Source organism: Tarenaya hassleriana, unplaced genomic scaffold (genome assembly GCF_000463585.1).
Source record: "Tarenaya hassleriana unplaced genomic scaffold, ASM46358v1 Cleome27, whole genome shotgun sequence".
Lineage (NCBI taxonomy): Eukaryota > Viridiplantae > Streptophyta > Magnoliopsida > Brassicales > Cleomaceae > Tarenaya > Tarenaya hassleriana.
Window position 1 is genome coordinate 2,062,819 of NW_010965946.1, and position 17,177 is coordinate 2,079,995.

At 40.2% G+C, this 17,177-nt stretch overlaps 5 protein-coding genes across 5 annotated transcripts; 3 read left to right on the plus strand and 2 right to left on the minus strand.

Moving 5' to 3' along the window:
* Positions 1 to 55: 55 nt before the first annotated feature.
* On the minus strand, positions 56 to 1,839 carry LOC104817521 (monothiol glutaredoxin-S6). Its single transcript, XM_010546738.2, has one exon. The coding sequence runs from the start codon at positions 675 to 677 to the stop codon at positions 366 to 368; it is 312 nt and encodes a 103-aa protein (XP_010545040.1). The 5' UTR covers positions 678 to 1,839; the 3' UTR covers positions 56 to 365.
* Positions 1,840 to 4,794: 2,955 nt separating this feature from the next.
* LOC104817522 (glutaredoxin-C11) lies at positions 4,795 to 5,557 on the plus strand. Its single transcript, XM_010546739.2, has one exon. The coding sequence runs from the start codon at positions 4,983 to 4,985 to the stop codon at positions 5,289 to 5,291; it is 309 nt and encodes a 102-aa protein (XP_010545041.1). The 5' UTR covers positions 4,795 to 4,982; the 3' UTR covers positions 5,292 to 5,557.
* A 1,823-nt stretch (positions 5,558 to 7,380) lies between these two features.
* LOC104817523 (glutaredoxin-C14) lies at positions 7,381 to 8,109 on the plus strand. The gene has a single exon (XM_010546740.1). The coding sequence runs from the start codon at positions 7,462 to 7,464 to the stop codon at positions 7,768 to 7,770; it is 309 nt and encodes a 102-aa protein (XP_010545042.1). The 5' UTR covers positions 7,381 to 7,461; the 3' UTR covers positions 7,771 to 8,109.
* A 1,555-nt stretch (positions 8,110 to 9,664) lies between these two features.
* Positions 9,665 to 12,762, plus strand: LOC104817525 (E3 ubiquitin-protein ligase MIEL1; the record flags this gene model as incomplete). Its single annotated transcript, XM_010546741.2, has 12 exons — positions 9,665 to 9,849; positions 10,004 to 10,091; positions 10,227 to 10,283; positions 10,403 to 10,435; positions 10,520 to 10,597; positions 10,735 to 10,778; positions 10,887 to 10,927; positions 11,435 to 11,517; positions 11,642 to 11,733; positions 11,806 to 11,875; positions 12,165 to 12,203; positions 12,454 to 12,762. Coding segments are annotated over 12 exons (954 nt in total), but the record flags the coding sequence as incomplete, so codon positions are not given.
* Positions 12,763 to 13,319: 557 nt separating this feature from the next.
* Positions 13,320 to 16,963, minus strand: LOC104817526 (protein TRANSPORT INHIBITOR RESPONSE 1-like). The gene is made up of 3 exons (XM_010546742.2): positions 16,290 to 16,963; positions 14,692 to 15,184; positions 13,320 to 14,484 (listed from the first exon to the last, which is right to left on the minus strand). Exons 1-3 carry the CDS (start codon positions 16,754 to 16,756, stop codon positions 13,672 to 13,674), a joined length of 1,773 nt encoding a protein of 590 aa, XP_010545044.1. The 5' UTR covers positions 16,757 to 16,963; the 3' UTR covers positions 13,320 to 13,671.
* Between the last annotated feature and the right edge of the window lie 214 nt (positions 16,964 to 17,177).

Below are 17,177 nucleotides of genomic sequence, written 5' to 3' on the forward strand. Positions count from 1 at the left end.
CTCCACTGCAGGAATGCTGAGCTAGAGTATAGCAATGGTGTCTTAAAAAGACCGCATACACGGTCAAGTGAAGTAGCATGTGCTGGTTTCATATCATTACTGTTGTATTAAGGCCTTGAACCACCCGCTTAAGCAACAATGGAAAGCAAGCCTTTCTCTTTGGTTATGAATAAGTGGGACTGATACGTTTTTCAGCTTACATAGATTGGCATGACTAGTAGAGCTAACTAAGAACAGAACACAAGTTGAAAAACCTTACATAGATTTGCACTTGTTGGTAAAAATTGTGCGAATTAGACATGGAGACCGGAAACTCCCCAAAAAAGAAAAAGCCGAAACCTCATCCCCGTCTCTCTTTAGAGAACTCAAATCCAAATGGCACCGGCTTTTCTGAGCAAGGGGGCAAGCTGATTCTTGACTTGGAGAGACATCACCTGGTTGGCACCGCCAACGAGCTGCTGAGCTATGAACACAGCTGGAACAGTCGGCTTGCACCCTAACTGTGAGGACAAAGCCTTTTCGATCTCCTGACCGTTAGACATTTGATCAAGCTCGTAGACCGTCACATTTGCCCCGTATCCTGATATGAGCGACTGGATGGAGTGGCTCATGCAGCAAGAGCTCCGGCTGAATACCACCACTGGTTTTTCTGCTACTAAACCTCTGATGCTCTCCATCTCTGTCTGTATATATGTCTTAAAAGGGAATGCAGGAGACAGAGCAGAAGGACTTGAGAGTATCTGTATGTTTTGGTTTCGATAAGATATGAAGCTATTTATAGAGTTAGATGATGTTGCATATATGGAATCTTTTCCTGGTAAGTTAATGTCCCTCCCCAGTAATCTGCCCTTTGGCGCTCTCTAAACTATGGAATTCAGATTCTGATGAATGCAGAGGTTCTTGCCTAGCATGCAGAATCAACCAAGTTGCATCTCTCCATATATGTCATTCGCTTCTGTAATCTCGAGTCGCCGACCTCTTTCTGCAAATATCTACACCATATCGTACGATTTGATTCCCTTCTTTTCCCCATATCTCTTGCTTTTAGTACACCCGTTTTCGGTGGGAACTGAAACAGGGTTTGTCCTCTCTTTCCAAGTGACAAAAGATTCCAAACGGAGAAACAATGAAACGGAAAGCAGAAAGAGCTTCTGTAACGTTACCTGTTCTTTACGTTCTGGGTTAAGACAGAATCTCGATCAGAGATCGTGGTCATCTTGCACTTTAACTATTGTGAGATTCCCATTAATCTCCATCTTCGGATCGTAATAAATGATAAAAAGCCATAGTAGGGATGATCAGGCAGCGGCTCACAGTGGAAGGGAGAAAAAGATGCAGAATTCATCAGAAGCATAAAGGTATCATCTTTTTGTACCATAAATGGAAACTGAGCATTTGTGGGTTTTATCCTGCGAGGATAAGGAATAGATCTTGGGTTTCGTGATGGCGTCGTATTTATCGCCATGGTCGAATTTGGAAAAAGCTCATTGGTGAGCGAGAAAGCATATATTCCAGATTTGTGTTCAGGTGGTATCGGTAATGCCATGTACACTTGGGATTGCGAGTGATAAAGTTGGCGATGCTCTTCATTCATAGTATTCCTCTCTTCCAGTGCGCTCAGATTGAACGATAATTGGCTCTAGAACTGTCCAAAGGTCAGGTTTTTTTTTCCTTCAGGTGGTTTCCAAGGAGAGAGAGAGAGAGACGATGACATCATTTTGGGCCGGAAAAGGCCCATGAAAGAACCCATCGAAAACACCTTCTGGGTCGGCCCAGGTTCGTCCCTGTCAGAAGATTAGGATGTCTTAATCATAGAGGCGTTTTTTTCCTTCTTTTTTTTAAAAAAAATTTTGATCGATGAATACTATGTTTTAATATCTACGCTACATCTTAGTATATACACTATAGATTTAATACCTGAATTTATTTCTATGTATTTTGGTATCTTAATTTTAATTCAATACACATTTTACTACCCTTTTTTGGTTTTTGAAATCTAACTAAAATTTTCTAAATGCATATGAAAACTTGTTCATGAAAATGGTATACAAGTATAATATAACATCATATTATAAAACAAAATGAAATGTTAAAACGTGTATCCAAATCGAAATTAATGTTCTAAAAAAGATTTATTTTTATATCATCTCGTCATCTTTCCATGCCATTTTTATGTTATAGTGTGTCAAGACCAATATAATTTATTTGATACCTTTATCAATAGATATTGATAAAAATATGATATTAAATTATATTTCGAAGAAAGTTGATGTAATAAATTGTGTAGAAAAAGGTGTTGTTAAATGTGTAGTTAAAATAGTTAAGATATGAAAATGTATTATTCTCTTTTAATTTATAAATTATGTTTAACTAAATTTCGCTTTTCTAGAACATTCGTCCTAATCAGATAAGCATGTATTCCCCTTTACTTCTTTCGGTAGATTTATTATCTTCCAAAAAACAGATTCGTACATGTAAATATTCAATATTGTATATATTATAAGTTACCATCAATATATTATAATAAAGACAAATTATCCAAAATATCCTCGTCTTGCTAAAACTATTTTTATGCATATACATCTTCAAATGTGACCATGTGACTAGAATGACAGTATGAACACACAGTAGCTATATTGGTCATAACGTTAAATTTACATTGACCACATCAAATCACCATGATCACAACTTGTATATCACACTAATCACTTTATTTAATTATTATAAATCTAATGTTATGATTAATGTGATCATATTGTTATTCTAGTCATATTTAGATGAGAATGTGTGTAAAAATGGTTTTAGAAAAATGGAAGGTATTTGGGAAATTGTCCATCTTATAAACGATTCAACGAGGAATAGATCGTTCACCGTTGGGCTGCGTCACGCTCCTCGAACGTAACTCGTTCCATCGATCCCTACAATGATGACATGAACAAGTGGCCATATATAGTACGGACTATATATCAATAAAAATTTTCGTTACTCCCTTATCGCATTTTTCTATCTTGTGGTGGGTTGACACAAATATATATTGATTTTTTTCCTTAGTATTGAAACTGTGGAGAAAATAAAGTATGTATGTATATATATATATATATATCATATTGCAATTTTCGATTATTAATAGCCATCCAACCGAGGAAAATATCAGAGGCAAAAGGGTTATATCTGGGTTTCGCCTAATCTTACAGGTAAATATATATAGAAGAATTAATGTAAAATTGTGATGATAGTAATTAATTAATAATGGAGTAATGACGGCCGGAAGATCCCGACCACCGTGACAAAACTACGAGCGATCCAGATTTGACCCTGTCAGAACAAATTTCGAAAGTGGGGGGGTTTTCCATGGGCTCCTGTGCTCGCCGCGTGGCTTTTATTCCCCGACAAAGGATAAATACATCTATATCTTGCCTATATTTAGATGGAGATATTTAGGAGAATAATGCCACGTTCGTTAAATGAAATTAATAAGAAAATGAACAAAAAAAGAAAACACTTCCTGTGTTTGCATATATATTCTCGTGTGGCCAAGTGGGCAAAATCTTTAAAGCATATTGGCCGTATAACTCTGGGAAAGGCCAAAAACTTGTACAAACACCAAAATCCCTTTTCATTTCGGAACATATATATAAAAGTTTGACATTAATTAAATTTTATAAAATGTTTCATACACGATTTAATTGAATTACAGCGTCCACTGCCGATGCATGGAAGGAATGACTAGCAACTAATGACATGAAATGAGATGCCCAGGTCTATCAACGGTAGGTTATTATATGTAAGACATGCCACAGGTTTTCAGCTGGGTTACGGTGGAAACAATTAGATAACACGTGGAATATGTAATACATAATACATGGTGGTATGGGGGACCGATTCATTTAAACGGATAAGCTTCTTATCTCGGATTTTTCCACGTCAGCAAAGCGTGACGCACCACCACCGAAATAGGGCATCGCCATGCAACCTTTTTCCTTAATAAAACTATCATTTTTTCCGCAACAACATTAAAGATTATAAACACATTATAAAAGAACTTACGTATACGCACATATTATATGTATGTGTGTAACAGTTTAGAAATATGCAGATTATTGGACGTTTTTTTGGTTACGGTGGAAGTAGATTTACCGTATACGACAACATATACATGATCTTACATGTGACGTGTTTAAAAATAATATATTTAGTGGCTAATTAACACCATTTAATATTTATGTCTGTTGGATCCTCTACGTAACGTGCTAATACGTGATGCATGATTGTGTCTGAAAGTGGGCTTTGTCATCTTTTGGGGTATTTAGACTTTATTAAACATTTAACTACGCAAATAATTAACAAAAAAAAAACGCATCAAATCTCTCCTTTAGCGATTAAATATAACCTTCCATTTTTTCCCCACTAAAGAAAATAATAAATTGTGAAATAATGTATGATGCTGGGTATGTGATGCTGCTGCCAGCCACAGACCGAAAGCGATAGAGCTCGTTTTTTTTAATAATTATAAAACAACTGTATTAATATTAAATTTTTCGTGTTAACTCTTGGTAATTAATATCTGTAACCTCCGTTTCTGTTAAATACAATATATTTTTTAAAAAGTGAGAAAATAGGGGTCACCATCAGACAAATTATAGGGGTTGGCATTTTTATTGAACAGAAATGTATATCTCAAAGAACTTGGCCTTTTTCTAAAAGAAACATTATAATATATGTGTATCCAATATTTGTCAATATATTGCGGTTTTAAAATCCATCAAATTATCCGCCGGATTAAAATAAGGGCGAAAAATCCAAACTTCCACCAAACCCACTATAAATAAGAGCTGATCAAAGCATTTGTTCAGCACACCTAAGCCTCTCTCTCATCTATTCAAAGAACCCTAACCAGTGAGTGACGTTTCTTCTTCACCAAGTCACCGTTCAATCTTCACAGCAAGAAAAAGATCGAGCTTCGTCTTCTATTCTCGATCGACATGGACAAGATAAGAGACTTGGCGGGAAAGAAAGCGGCGGGGATCTTCACGAAGAGCTCGTGTTGCATGTGCCACAGCATCAAGACGCTCTTCTACGAGCTCGGAGCGAGCCCAGCGATCCACGAGCTCGACAAGGACCCCGAAGGCCGTGAAATGGAGCGAGCGCTGCGTGCTCTCGGCTCGAACCCGACCGTTCCTGCTGTTTTTGTCGGAGGAAGGTACGTCGGCTCCGCCAAAGACATCATCTCCTTCCACGTCGACGGCTCGCTCAAGCAGATGCTTAAGGACGCCAAGGCCATATGGTTCTAGTATCTATATAATCCGTCTATGTATATATATATATATATGATCGTGACTTATAATTAAGTAATTGCCGCGGGAATCAAGTCATGCTCGTGAGTGATATATATATATATATATGTATACCGGGAAGGAACATAGGTGTATTAAAAGGCTTAGTTTCTTTGGCCGGTTTTATATATAGGTATAAATGTGTGACTTGGCCGACATTGCACGGAAGAAGAAACTGTACCTTTGTAACTCTGTGTAATGGTAGAGCTTTCTTTCAGCGTAAAGCGTATCGTAAACCCTAATTATTGTGATACACGCGTGCCATAATTAACCGTATACGTACGTGTGTAAAACTTCACGACTTGATCGAGGTTTGTGGTGTGGCCATGCTCTAAGTCTTCGGCTGTGACCATAGTGCTGATGTTCCATAAACTGAATTTGAGAAATGAAGGAGAATTTCATTCGAAGATCTTAATTGATCTATAATCAGAAATTGATCTTTGATTAAGAAGATAATTCCAGTGTCAAAAAGACTGATTGAAGTGACAAGGGAACTGGTTATCCATAAGGAATTAACGACCCATATCTATCTATCTATATATATAAATGGTTAAAATTGTATATGATCGATCGAATCATTCGAAAGGCTTCATTCTCAAGTTACTGGGCACGACTGTGCGATATCTCTGATCCACACGCGAGCTTCGGGAGGATATTGGGAGCGGAATCAAAACAAGCGTGAGATCAGAAACGATGGGAGAATCTAGGCAAGTTGATGGGCGCGCGGGGCATACCAAAGGGAATCACACTCACATATGCATGATACATACATATACATGTATGTACACATATACATACTGCTGATTGATATATATCACCGAAAGCTCGAATCTTTTTTTTTTTTTTCTTAGCTATGAAAGATTCAAGCTGGTGTAAGGAGATTTGAAAGAATCCGGCGATTACAAAGTGACAGCCCTTTTAATTTGTTCCAACAGTATCTAGCACTACAACAAATCTGTGGTATTTTTCGTGGGTTGTCTGCACATAAACAGTTTTTGAATACAACCGAGGATTTGAACCGGTTCCATATCCAATATCACGTGGATATCGATCGATAGATTTTAATTGCTGGTTAGTGATTGACTTTTAACCTAATTCGTTTTCAAACCAGTGCCAACTAAATTAAATATCATAGGCTTGGTATCCACTGAAGCTAATATATATATATATATATATATATATATTCCAAAACTTGCTCGGTTATCGACCAAGCCTAACGACAAAAAAAAAACTGATTCTGGTGAAAGTGCAAACCGGAGCACAAATTTTTGTGACGCCATTTTTTTTGTGACGAACTTTTGTGCCGTCGTTGTCTAAGATCTACATAAATATATTTCGTGTATGGGCACATAATCAGAGCAAAACTACCATTGATTCTGCGTGGCGTGGTTACTCTTAATCAACATTTACGTCTAATCGTTGGTTTGAGAGTCCACTTCCTGAACAAGAGGTCGTGGGTTCAACATCCAGGGTATGGAGATTTCCCCTCCGACCACCTTCGGGTGCTTCACATCCCACACGTGTGGTGCCGGTTGTGCGTGTGGGTCGGGATTAGTCTGGGCCCTTTGGGCCTGGGATTACCCGGTTATCAAAAAAAAAAAACATTTACGTCTAATCTGTTAATAAATGCCGTAAAAAGCTGCGGACATGCGGCCCATGCACAGCACGCGTTTCTCGTTCACTCGCTTCACAAGATACGTACCGATCGCTCGAGATCGAGAGATTCCGTGGATGTGATTATTAAGACCCTCGACCGCGAATCGTATGCTTAATTATATGATCGAAGCAATTCCAACATTACAGCTGATTTTAGATTATTGTCATGCAACTTGGACAGTCAAACAGAACATCGCGAAAGCCGTCTTTTTCGCACAAGTCCGCTTTACTTCTCGGGGGACGCATCTTAAATTATTTTATCATATTTTTTCTATATTTATTTATAAAAAAAAATCATAGACTTTTTTCAATGTTCTCGTGTCCAGACGGTAGAGTCGAAAGCTTCCTGCATGTCTCCCCTATAAATGGCCCATCAGACCACAAGCTTTTACGTTCAAACAAGCATAAAAGAAGCTCCGTAACTAAATCAGATTCTCGATCGAGTGTCTGAATCTGGTCTTAGTGTGGAGCCATGGACAAGGTGATGAGAATGTCGTCGGAGAAAGGCGTGGTGATATTCAGCAAGAGCTCGTGTTGCCTTTGCTACGCGGTGCAGATTCTGTTCCGAGACCTGAGGGTTCAGCCGACGATCCACGAGATCGACAATGACCCTGACTGCCGCGAGATCGAGAAGGCCCTCGTCCGCCTCGGCTGCCCCACCGCCGTCCCCGCCGTCTTCGTAAGCGGCAAGCTCGTCGGCTCCACCAACGAAGTCATGTCCCTCCACCTCAGCGGCTCCCTCCTCCCCTTGATCAAGCCCTTTCAGTCTGTCCATAACTAACATCAATCTCTCTTTCTTCTACATATATATGGAGAACAAGAAGCCCTTGTTTAAGTAGCCAGTGAGAGTGATGATTAAGAATAAAACCATTGGAACGTACGTAGCTCATAAATTAAACACCAGAAACCCTAGTCCTTCGACGAGCTCTTGTCTGAAAATGTGTGTCATCGTCATGTGTATTTGTTATTACAGTTATGCGTTTAATATTTCTCTTGCTTGTTCGTGTCTAGCTAATTAGGTACGCCCTAATTAGCTAGATCTCGTGCATGCGCCTAATCAGTACGTACATGTACTGGCGATGTGTTTATCTATTATCTTAATGGACAAATATTTAACATACGTCATTTTGTCTTCAAATTTAATATTTCTATTTTTTTTTATGAGCTCCCAAAGCATTCTCCAAAGCACGTACGGTACATATGATCCATCTGTAAACGAAATTTCAATAAGCCGTGCGTGGAACCATTGGGACAATTACAAAATTTCATCCCATGATGCCATCACTTACGACATAACGTACCACGATCCGTGTTCACTTAAATGCGTACCGTTCAAAATATACATGAAAACGTAAAATAAAACCAGGGTTTTTTTATAACAATGCATGACGTGCAATTCATTAATCATATCGACCCTTTACACGATTAATGTAATATTTACGTGGCAGTTTTCTTAATTTACTGATGGAGAGAAGTATTTATATTTTGGAGTCACAAAATTGAGCGAACGGAATCTGTATATAAGTCAGAGAAAACATAGAGACCAAGTTGATACGTGAGAATAGTGTAGATGGACCGTCGGTCTGGCAGTCAATAAAAGAAGATATCTTTAGCGGTCCTATGTAAATCCTCTACGGAATCTGTTTTCTTCAAGAGGTGTAAGCACTGAATCTATTTTTTTTTTTTTTGGAAAGTTAAAACTTTGAATAATAAATTAGATGAATCTTCGAATAATTGTTATTTCCACAACAATTATTCTGTATAACTTTATATCACGATAACGAAGCATAGAATTCCTCTCTCGTCTATGTCCCTTTCATTTTTCATCGAGTAATGGCTCTCGCACTGTAAAATATCATTTCCTTTTGACTTATATATACATACATATATATATATATACAAGACAACAAATTAAGTTCAGTTGGGAATTACGGAGAGTTCCTTAATTAAACTCCAAACTGCACAAATGAAAACGTTAAAAAAGGTTCAAATAATATAAGTAAGGGAAAGGAGTACAATGTTTCGGATCATATATTGAATATGTAACCAATCATTCTCCGAGTATAATTGATCTAAGAAAGCATATAATTTTTTATAAAATTTTGGACGCCTAACACTCGTTTTAGAATAGTTAATATCGGTTCCAAAAGCATATGTTTTTTTTTCAATAAAAATGAAATAAATTGGACATAGACATGGTGTGGAAAAAGGTGAAAACAAAAGGGAAACCCTTTTTGCGCGAGGTGTGGAACCACTTGCTCACATCTCTCCTACATCTTCGGATGTTGGAGAATCAAAGTGGAAGGGCTATGGACGTGTAAGAACGACATTCACTTGTTGTCGCTGTCGAGAAGGTTCTTCCTCAGGCGCGTGAGCAAATCATCCATACATTACCCTCCACGGACCAAACAAAACCCCCCACAAAATTCATCCATACATTACTCTGATAAACTTCAATATTACAATAGAACCAGAAATGAAATATAACTAAACTGATATTATTTTATATACCTTTTTTCTTTTAGAATACGATGTTATTTTCACTCCAAATTAAGGAGTAAAATCAGTATTTATCAAATTGTATTGTAACCAGAAGATCGACATTAATTTAAAAGATGGTCGATTAAATAGACTATACAATATGCCTGTATAAAAATGAATGATGACACGTGTGATACTCCAATTGGCTGGCTGGCTCTCTCGTATCCGCGGGCACTGGGCAGTCGTCCTCTGCGAATACGCTCTGTTCGTGCTTATCGACCACTCTCGGTGCCCTACGCCTCCGAGTCCTCGAATCAATGGAAGGAGAAGAGGATTCCAACAGTCCGAGGGGCAAAGATTATGGAAAATTCGAATATGGGTAATTTCGCCTTTAGCCCTTACGTACTGTTCTATCTCTCCCTCCGATTCGGCTTTTATCTCTTCGCGATCCTTCTGATTCTAGGTGTGTGGTTTGATGTTTTCTTCTTTGTCTGACTATGGTTTCGTGATTCTGTCCCTGTTTGGTTGATCAGATGCGAACATTATAAGAGACGGTGCGAAATCCGAGCTCCTTGCTGCAACCAGATCTTCCCCTGCCGCCATTGCCACAACGACGCCGCGGTTGGTTCTATTTTCTGGCTCTCCGTGTTTTATCATGGAGCTAAGATTGAGTCTGAGTTTACGCATATACTCGAACTTTGCGGCTATGTTTTCGTTTTCCGTATTTTCTTAGGACATGCTTGCTTCTTGTCTCAGAATTCCTTACCTGATCCGAAAGAACGGCATGAGCTGGTCCGGCAGAATGTGAGGCAGGTTAGACTGGGGTCTCGTTGTGCTTGTGGGTTTTTATGTCTTAGGTAGTTCAAAATATGCTTAGCTTTGTGTGATTGGCTTGTTCAGTACACTGAGTGGGACATATCGTGTTCTTTCAGGTTATTTGTGCAATATGTCACACCGAGCAAGAGGTAGGGTCGTTTCCATGGCTGCTAGACGTGATTATCCATGTTATAGTCTGTCTTGTTTAATCACCATCCTGATAAAACTCTTAGGTTGCTCAAGTCTGTTCCAATTGTGGCGTCAATATGGGGGAATACTTCTGCGGTATTTGCAAATTCTTTGATGACGATGTGAGGAATACTACTTCATCAGGCCATTTCCCTATATATTTTTCTGGAGATGTTTTTCTTTTTATTATTCTTCGGCGTGCCGTGTTGTAGTCTGATTTGTTTACTCTCTGAGTGTTTTGCCGTTGTTATGTGTGCAGACCTCGAAAGGACAGTTTCATTGCGATGATTGCGGAATCTGTAGGTTAGTGAAGAGATCATGAAAACTGTTGTTCAATTGCATGACAATGTTCTCACCTCTAATTTCAAACGACTTGAGCTTTTCTTGTCTTGGGTTTTGATTTGCTTCCAGAGTTGGCGGTCGTGATAACTTCTTTCACTGCCAGAATTGTGGTATGTTCCCTTAACTACTTGCACGTGTTGGTCTCTTTTTGCCTCTCAAGCATTTAAAGCTCGATATTGCACCTTCCAAATACATTGGTAGTGCGTGAGATAGTTGTTCTCATCAACTATACTCAAGAAACAAAAGAATCTTTCAGACAAGTGGCTATTGTGCCGTTAATTTTGGTAAAATAGGATCATTGAATTTGATACATAAAACGGTGAAGGCGTGTGGCAGCAGGGGCTGTCTTGTAGCTAACTGTTGAATTCTAGCCCTCTCTAAATATTTATGCGGTTGCCCTTGTTTTACCTGCTCTTCTGTAATTGTTTATTCTAGTTAAGGCTTCTATGTGAATCACTACTGTTTTATCGGGATTAGGTTGGGAAATGAATGTATTTTTTGTAGTTAATATCAGTGCCTTTTAAACTGCCCGTTTGTTGAAGTTTAGTCATTGACCAGAGCTGTATATCAGTGCAAAATTTCTCTAACTGTGATGTGCTCTTCTGCAAATATGGCAGGGGCTTGCTATTCAATGAGCTTGCATAATACACATTCATGTGTTGAGAACTCCACGAAGAACTACTGTCCTGTTTGTTACGAGGTTTGTCCTCAGACTCCACAAATGTGTCCAAAAGGATTTTTAAACGTTCTGTCATATAGCATATATCTACCTCCCGAATTCAGAGGACTGTGGTGTTGTAACAAATGTTTTCTTAATCTGGCAGTACCTATTTGATTCGGTTAAAGTCGCACATGTTATGAAGTGTGGGCACACTATGCATATGGATTGCTTCAAACAAATGCTCGAGAGACAACAGTAAATCTCAGTGAACTTTCCATTGATTTAAGCTGTTGATTACATTGACGCTAACTAAGCTTTCTCTCTCAGGTACCGATGTCCCATTTGTTCCAAGTCAATGCTGGATATGTCTTCTACATGGCAGATGTTAGATCTGGAGGTAATGCCAAGTTTGGAATTTCTCTGGTTGGTATTCATGGATTTGAGCAAACAGCTTGGGGGTATATTAGTTGCTTCTTATTTGCTAGACATGCGCCCGATTTGCAATTTGAAAAGTAAGATTCATGAATTGCACCCAGCTAGGATCTATGGCAACTCCTTAAACACAATTATATTCAACCTGTGTTATTTCCCTGCTTTATCTGGTCACTTCTGCCCCTCTCCTCCATCTGTTTGTGGACGACTTTGAAACTCTGAGCAAAAACATTAATGATGCATTTTCTCTACAGATAAGCACCACACAGATGCCTGGTGACTACAGATTTGAGGTAAGCTCCATAACCCAACATTTTACTTACGGCACCCAGAAAAAAAAAAAGATCATGACTTTTTAGCCGGTCTGTTTGGTATTTTCCATCTTTAAGCTTCTCTGACAAAACACTACCCGAATAGGATTGGTAACTCTCTCTTTTAAGTTTTGATAAAAAAAAGTTCTGGGGAAAAGAGATTTGCTAACTTCTCTGTAAAAGAGAATTGATGGGAAAACAGAATCGATACAAGGCTCATGTGATCATGCAGGTTCCGATCCTGTGTAACGACTGCAATCAAAGGAGCAGAGTGATGTTCCACATTTTAGGACACAAATGTGAACATTGTGGGTCGTATAACACCCGCAGGATCTCAACCCCACAAGACAACACCGTACCCCCACCACCACCGTAGTGGAATCTATAACTGACACTGTTTTGCTGAACCCGGCAATGCTGTTTTATTGGTTGCTGGCAGAAACCATGTGTTTTTGTAATGCATGTTCTCCTTGGGGCAACGAATCTATATTATGATGATAAAACCATGGGTTTGATTATGCAATAATCAGACCTCCTCCGATATTTTTTTCCTAAACAAATGATGTCACAGTGAAAGTGGATCTGTCTGCTTGTTTTCCTGGCCTATAGAATAACGTTCCCTATAGATCTCCTGTTGACTGCGGATGATTGGTCAACTTTTCAACCACTTCCGCTTCTATGGCTCTGTCTGTGATCTCAAAATCTGGGATACACTGGAAGAATCTGCACTGTGATCTCCAAATGGGCCTTAAAAATAATGTCTTTCAGGGGACTATACTTGCCCCGGCATACATGGATGGAGGCAACTGCTTCTGTGTGATGTCAGAAATTTGGATTTGGGAGAAGGATGATGTTTGGGTTTTAATCTACTAACCCAGCACAGACACATTCGGACCCTCTCACAACAACTACGTTCCCCACTTACACGAGCCTCTCTCCCTCTGTGTACATATATATATATATATACCTTCGCGGCTGGCCTACAAGTGAATTGTGGGAGCTGGTAAACGCAGTGCCATTAACGCACGCAATTAGACTGCCACTTTTTTTTTTTTTTTTTTCCAAAGTTCATTTCCTCAGTTTTACTTGGGAAGAAAATTCATATTGAACCCTTAAACATCAGCAAACTCTTTTAACTTGAAAAAAAAACGTCTCATAAAGTACAGGTAGGGACATCATAGAAGAAGAAGAAAAGAAAGACGATCTCTCTTATTTATAACCCCATGAGCCGTGGTGGCAATAAAATTAACAACGACCGAAGCTCACTTTGCTCTGTCTTTTGCATGGTGGGCTCCTCGGAACCTTCTTAATCTGAGCAGCACACGCAAATGTATTTGAGATGTCACTCAACTGCGTAGCACGTGAAACATGTACCTGAATTATGTTGCATCCAGTCAATGGCATGGCAAACAACTCCCTTCGTTACAACTTTGGGTTTTCCACCTTGTTTTCATGTCACAATCTGCCGGGAAAACCTCATGCTAGAGTCCTCGTCCATGTTCCACACAAACCCAGGCATGTCAAACCGAGGGCCTGCCACCGTTCTGTATATATACACCCTCTCCACCGGGCAGCTGTCAGGTCTAGAGTCGGGTGGACCCCTTTCGTCAATGACTTCCACATTGAGCCTCGGCATCTTCAGGCCTAGCAGTTTACACGCCCCAAAACTCACGGAACAAGATGACATCCAAAGGGATCGCATTGTCTCCAGCTTAGGAGCGTTGGCTAAAAGCACCTTGTCCCCAAAGGGGCAGTCCCTTATCTCTAATTTTCTCAGGCTGTCGCACCCCGATAGAACATGATGCAGCCCAAGGTCACTATCTCCCGCAAAGGCCACTGACAGCATCTCCAACTTCTTGGCGTATGTCCCAATGTATTCAAACACCTTGTCAGTCAGAAGACCCGAGAGCGAGAGACGCCTTAGTTCCTTGCAGTGCTCAGCTATTGCTCCAAAACCCACGTCAAGTGGCTGCAGAGTCATGTAGTCTGGAGTTTTTGGCTCAATGATGCATAAACGGAAACGAGTCAAGTTGGGCCGGTTCCTGGCTATAGTGATTAAAGCAGCATTTGTCATTTGATGGCAGAAATAGAGAACTGATTCGAGTTTTGGACAGCCTTCGGAAACACAGACAAGCCCTTGTTCTGTCAATGACACATTTGGTTCCATGACAAACGGCTCCGATGGAAACACTCTCAATTCCTGTAGGTCCTTGCAGCTGGATGCTAGGGCCTCAAGACCAGCATCTTCAATGTAATCCAATACCTGCAAATACGTAATTGAACAATTTAGGAGCAGTAATTATGAAACTCGAAGCACTTTTTTAAAATGGAATACATGTTTCACAAATTGACTACACTGCAAATATCATGCAGCTACATATGCGTCAAGAGGTAAAAACCATAAACATATCATCAGAAGAAGTTCAGCTACACTCAAACCCAAGGTTGTACACAATGACAGTAAACTCACCCAAAGGCGCTGTAATTTCGGACATTGACTGAGAAGCTTGACAAGATCAGAGCTCTGAACAGTCGCGTAACTCAGGTTCAATGTCGTAAGTCTACTGCAAGCAGAATACATTGCTGGGAGATACGCAGGGTCAACATCCCAAAACCCAGACAAGCTCTTCAGCCCTTTACAACCAGCGAAAGCACCAGATAAACTTGAAAAAACATCAGGCCGCACTTCAGCCGTGTAAGCGCCAGTGCCCAGCTCAATCAATTGCGGTGCTCTCTGAAGTAAGGTCGCAAGTCTTTCAAGAGGGACGGACCGGTTGAGGCGGAGAGACATCAGGTTGGGACACCTACTCACCAGACGCTCCAAAGCAGAAAAGCTTACCTCAGATGATAAGCATGAGATGTTAAGGGACACCAATGATGTGTACGAATCTGGGAAATGACTGAGCCAATGGCCACTAACATCTTCCACATCACTCTCCCGCAAATCAAGCTCTCTCAGATTTCTGCACGTAGAGTGTAGTGTCATCTACCAAGCAAGAGTTTAACAAGCATCAGATTAACAATACCTTCTAGACCGTAAAGCGTAATGCATTCCGAAAGCAAATTTCAGAAAAAAAGAAAGGAAGTGTAATAATAATATCACTTGCTAGTGTACCCTGTTAATTATAAGGGAAAAAAGATTAACAGGAGAACGTGATAACTACATAAAGCCAAACTAGACGGGCTCGAGCTAAGTAAAGCTCGAGTAACATCTACAGCAGAGGAATCAGACTTGACAAGTTTTCTTTCCGACAAAAGTAGCTTTGGCAGAATAAAGCAACACAAAGTACCATCCAGAACCAAAGAAAGTAAAGGATTCAGAAAATGGATCTACGATATCCAAGAAGCTATCTTACAAAAATCTGAGAACCCCACATGCCATTCGCTCACAACAAAGCAACAAGTAAAGAGGGAGGGGAGAGAGAAAAAGAGCAAACGCCCAAAATTGACTAGATTTTCCACCTCAGGGGATTCATAGAACGAATGCCGCGGGAATCAAGGGAAATGTAATCCAAAACAGACAAAACAGCTAAAACAAGAATCTTGGTGAATCACAACTTCAATTTCTAGAGGTCGGAAAATGTTGACCGACGAATCAACAAAAAAAACCCTCGCAACACTATCAACAGAATCATTAGATCCCAGCTAGAACCCGCTAAATATCATATGGAAGTATTGCCCGTATCCGAAAATTAAAGATGATCATACACACGTACCCCAGAAATTGTAGATATTGGATTTTTGACAAGAAGTTCACACACATCTAAAACAAAATAGGTTCAGTAAGTAGTTATGAAAACGCATCCGGTAACTGGGATGCTCTCAAGATTACTTAAACACCTAGAGAATTTGAACGAGAAGAATCATAACCCAAAATTTAACCAAGATAAAATAGTAGAACACATCTAAGTAAACAGCATAACCCTGCATATGTCTCCTAATGCAAAGCAGCAGAAACTAAGGAATCTTCTCGTTTCCTTTCTCGTCATTTTCTCATCCACCAAACGCATTACATATAAGAAAAAGAAGAAGAAGAAGAAGAAGAAGAAGAAGAAGAAAATAGAAGACCTGCAATTGGAAGCGATGGCGGCGAGACCATCGGTGGAGAACCCCTCGCAGGAAGAAAGCACGAGAACCTTGAAGTTCTTAAAGGACTTAGCGATGTGCTCCAGGCACTCGTCAGTGACCACCATCCTTTTCAGCCTTATCTCCTCGAGCCACATGTACGCCGTCGACATCGCATCAATCCAAGGGTGTACGTACGCTCCCCAGCCGTCAGGCACCAGATTAAAGTCGGCGAAGTGTGGTTTTCCCTTCAGCTCCACGGATCTCACCTCCGGAAACCGTCGGATCACCGTCGCGGGTCCGACGGCATAACAGTTCCCGACAAAGACCTTCCTGCGGCACCATCGTTCGATCTCGTACCACGACTTGCAGACAAGAGACACCGAGTTCCGGTCCTTGTCGGTCTGTATGAACGAGAAGACGTGCTCCAGCACCTCTTCAGGAAACGACAAGGCCAACCTCTTCTGCATTGTGGAAAACACCTCAAGATCTAGACGATCCGGCTGATGAAAGAGACAAGAGTGGAAGGAAGTTTGAGAGAGTGATTTCTAAGATAAGTTTAATCAAGCTCGGGTCTGATACGCCATTAACGTGGAAAACCAGTTGCAGACAGAGAGAAGGTAGAGGAACAGGGAAGAACGATGAAGGAGGACGAGTGAGTGGTGAGGATAGATAGGGAGGTCGTACGAGGGAACTGGGGTTGGGTTAGAATTTAACCATGGTCATACATATCCATGTGAGGCTTTTCGGTGATTGTGATTGACAATTTAGATTTGGACACGTGTCAAGAGAAAGCGAAATACTAACCGTTGGATAAACGGTGAGGGGGGGGGGGGGAGGGATATGATCCGTTGGAGAAAGAAGGGTAGCCGCAGAAGGCGGGGACTAGAA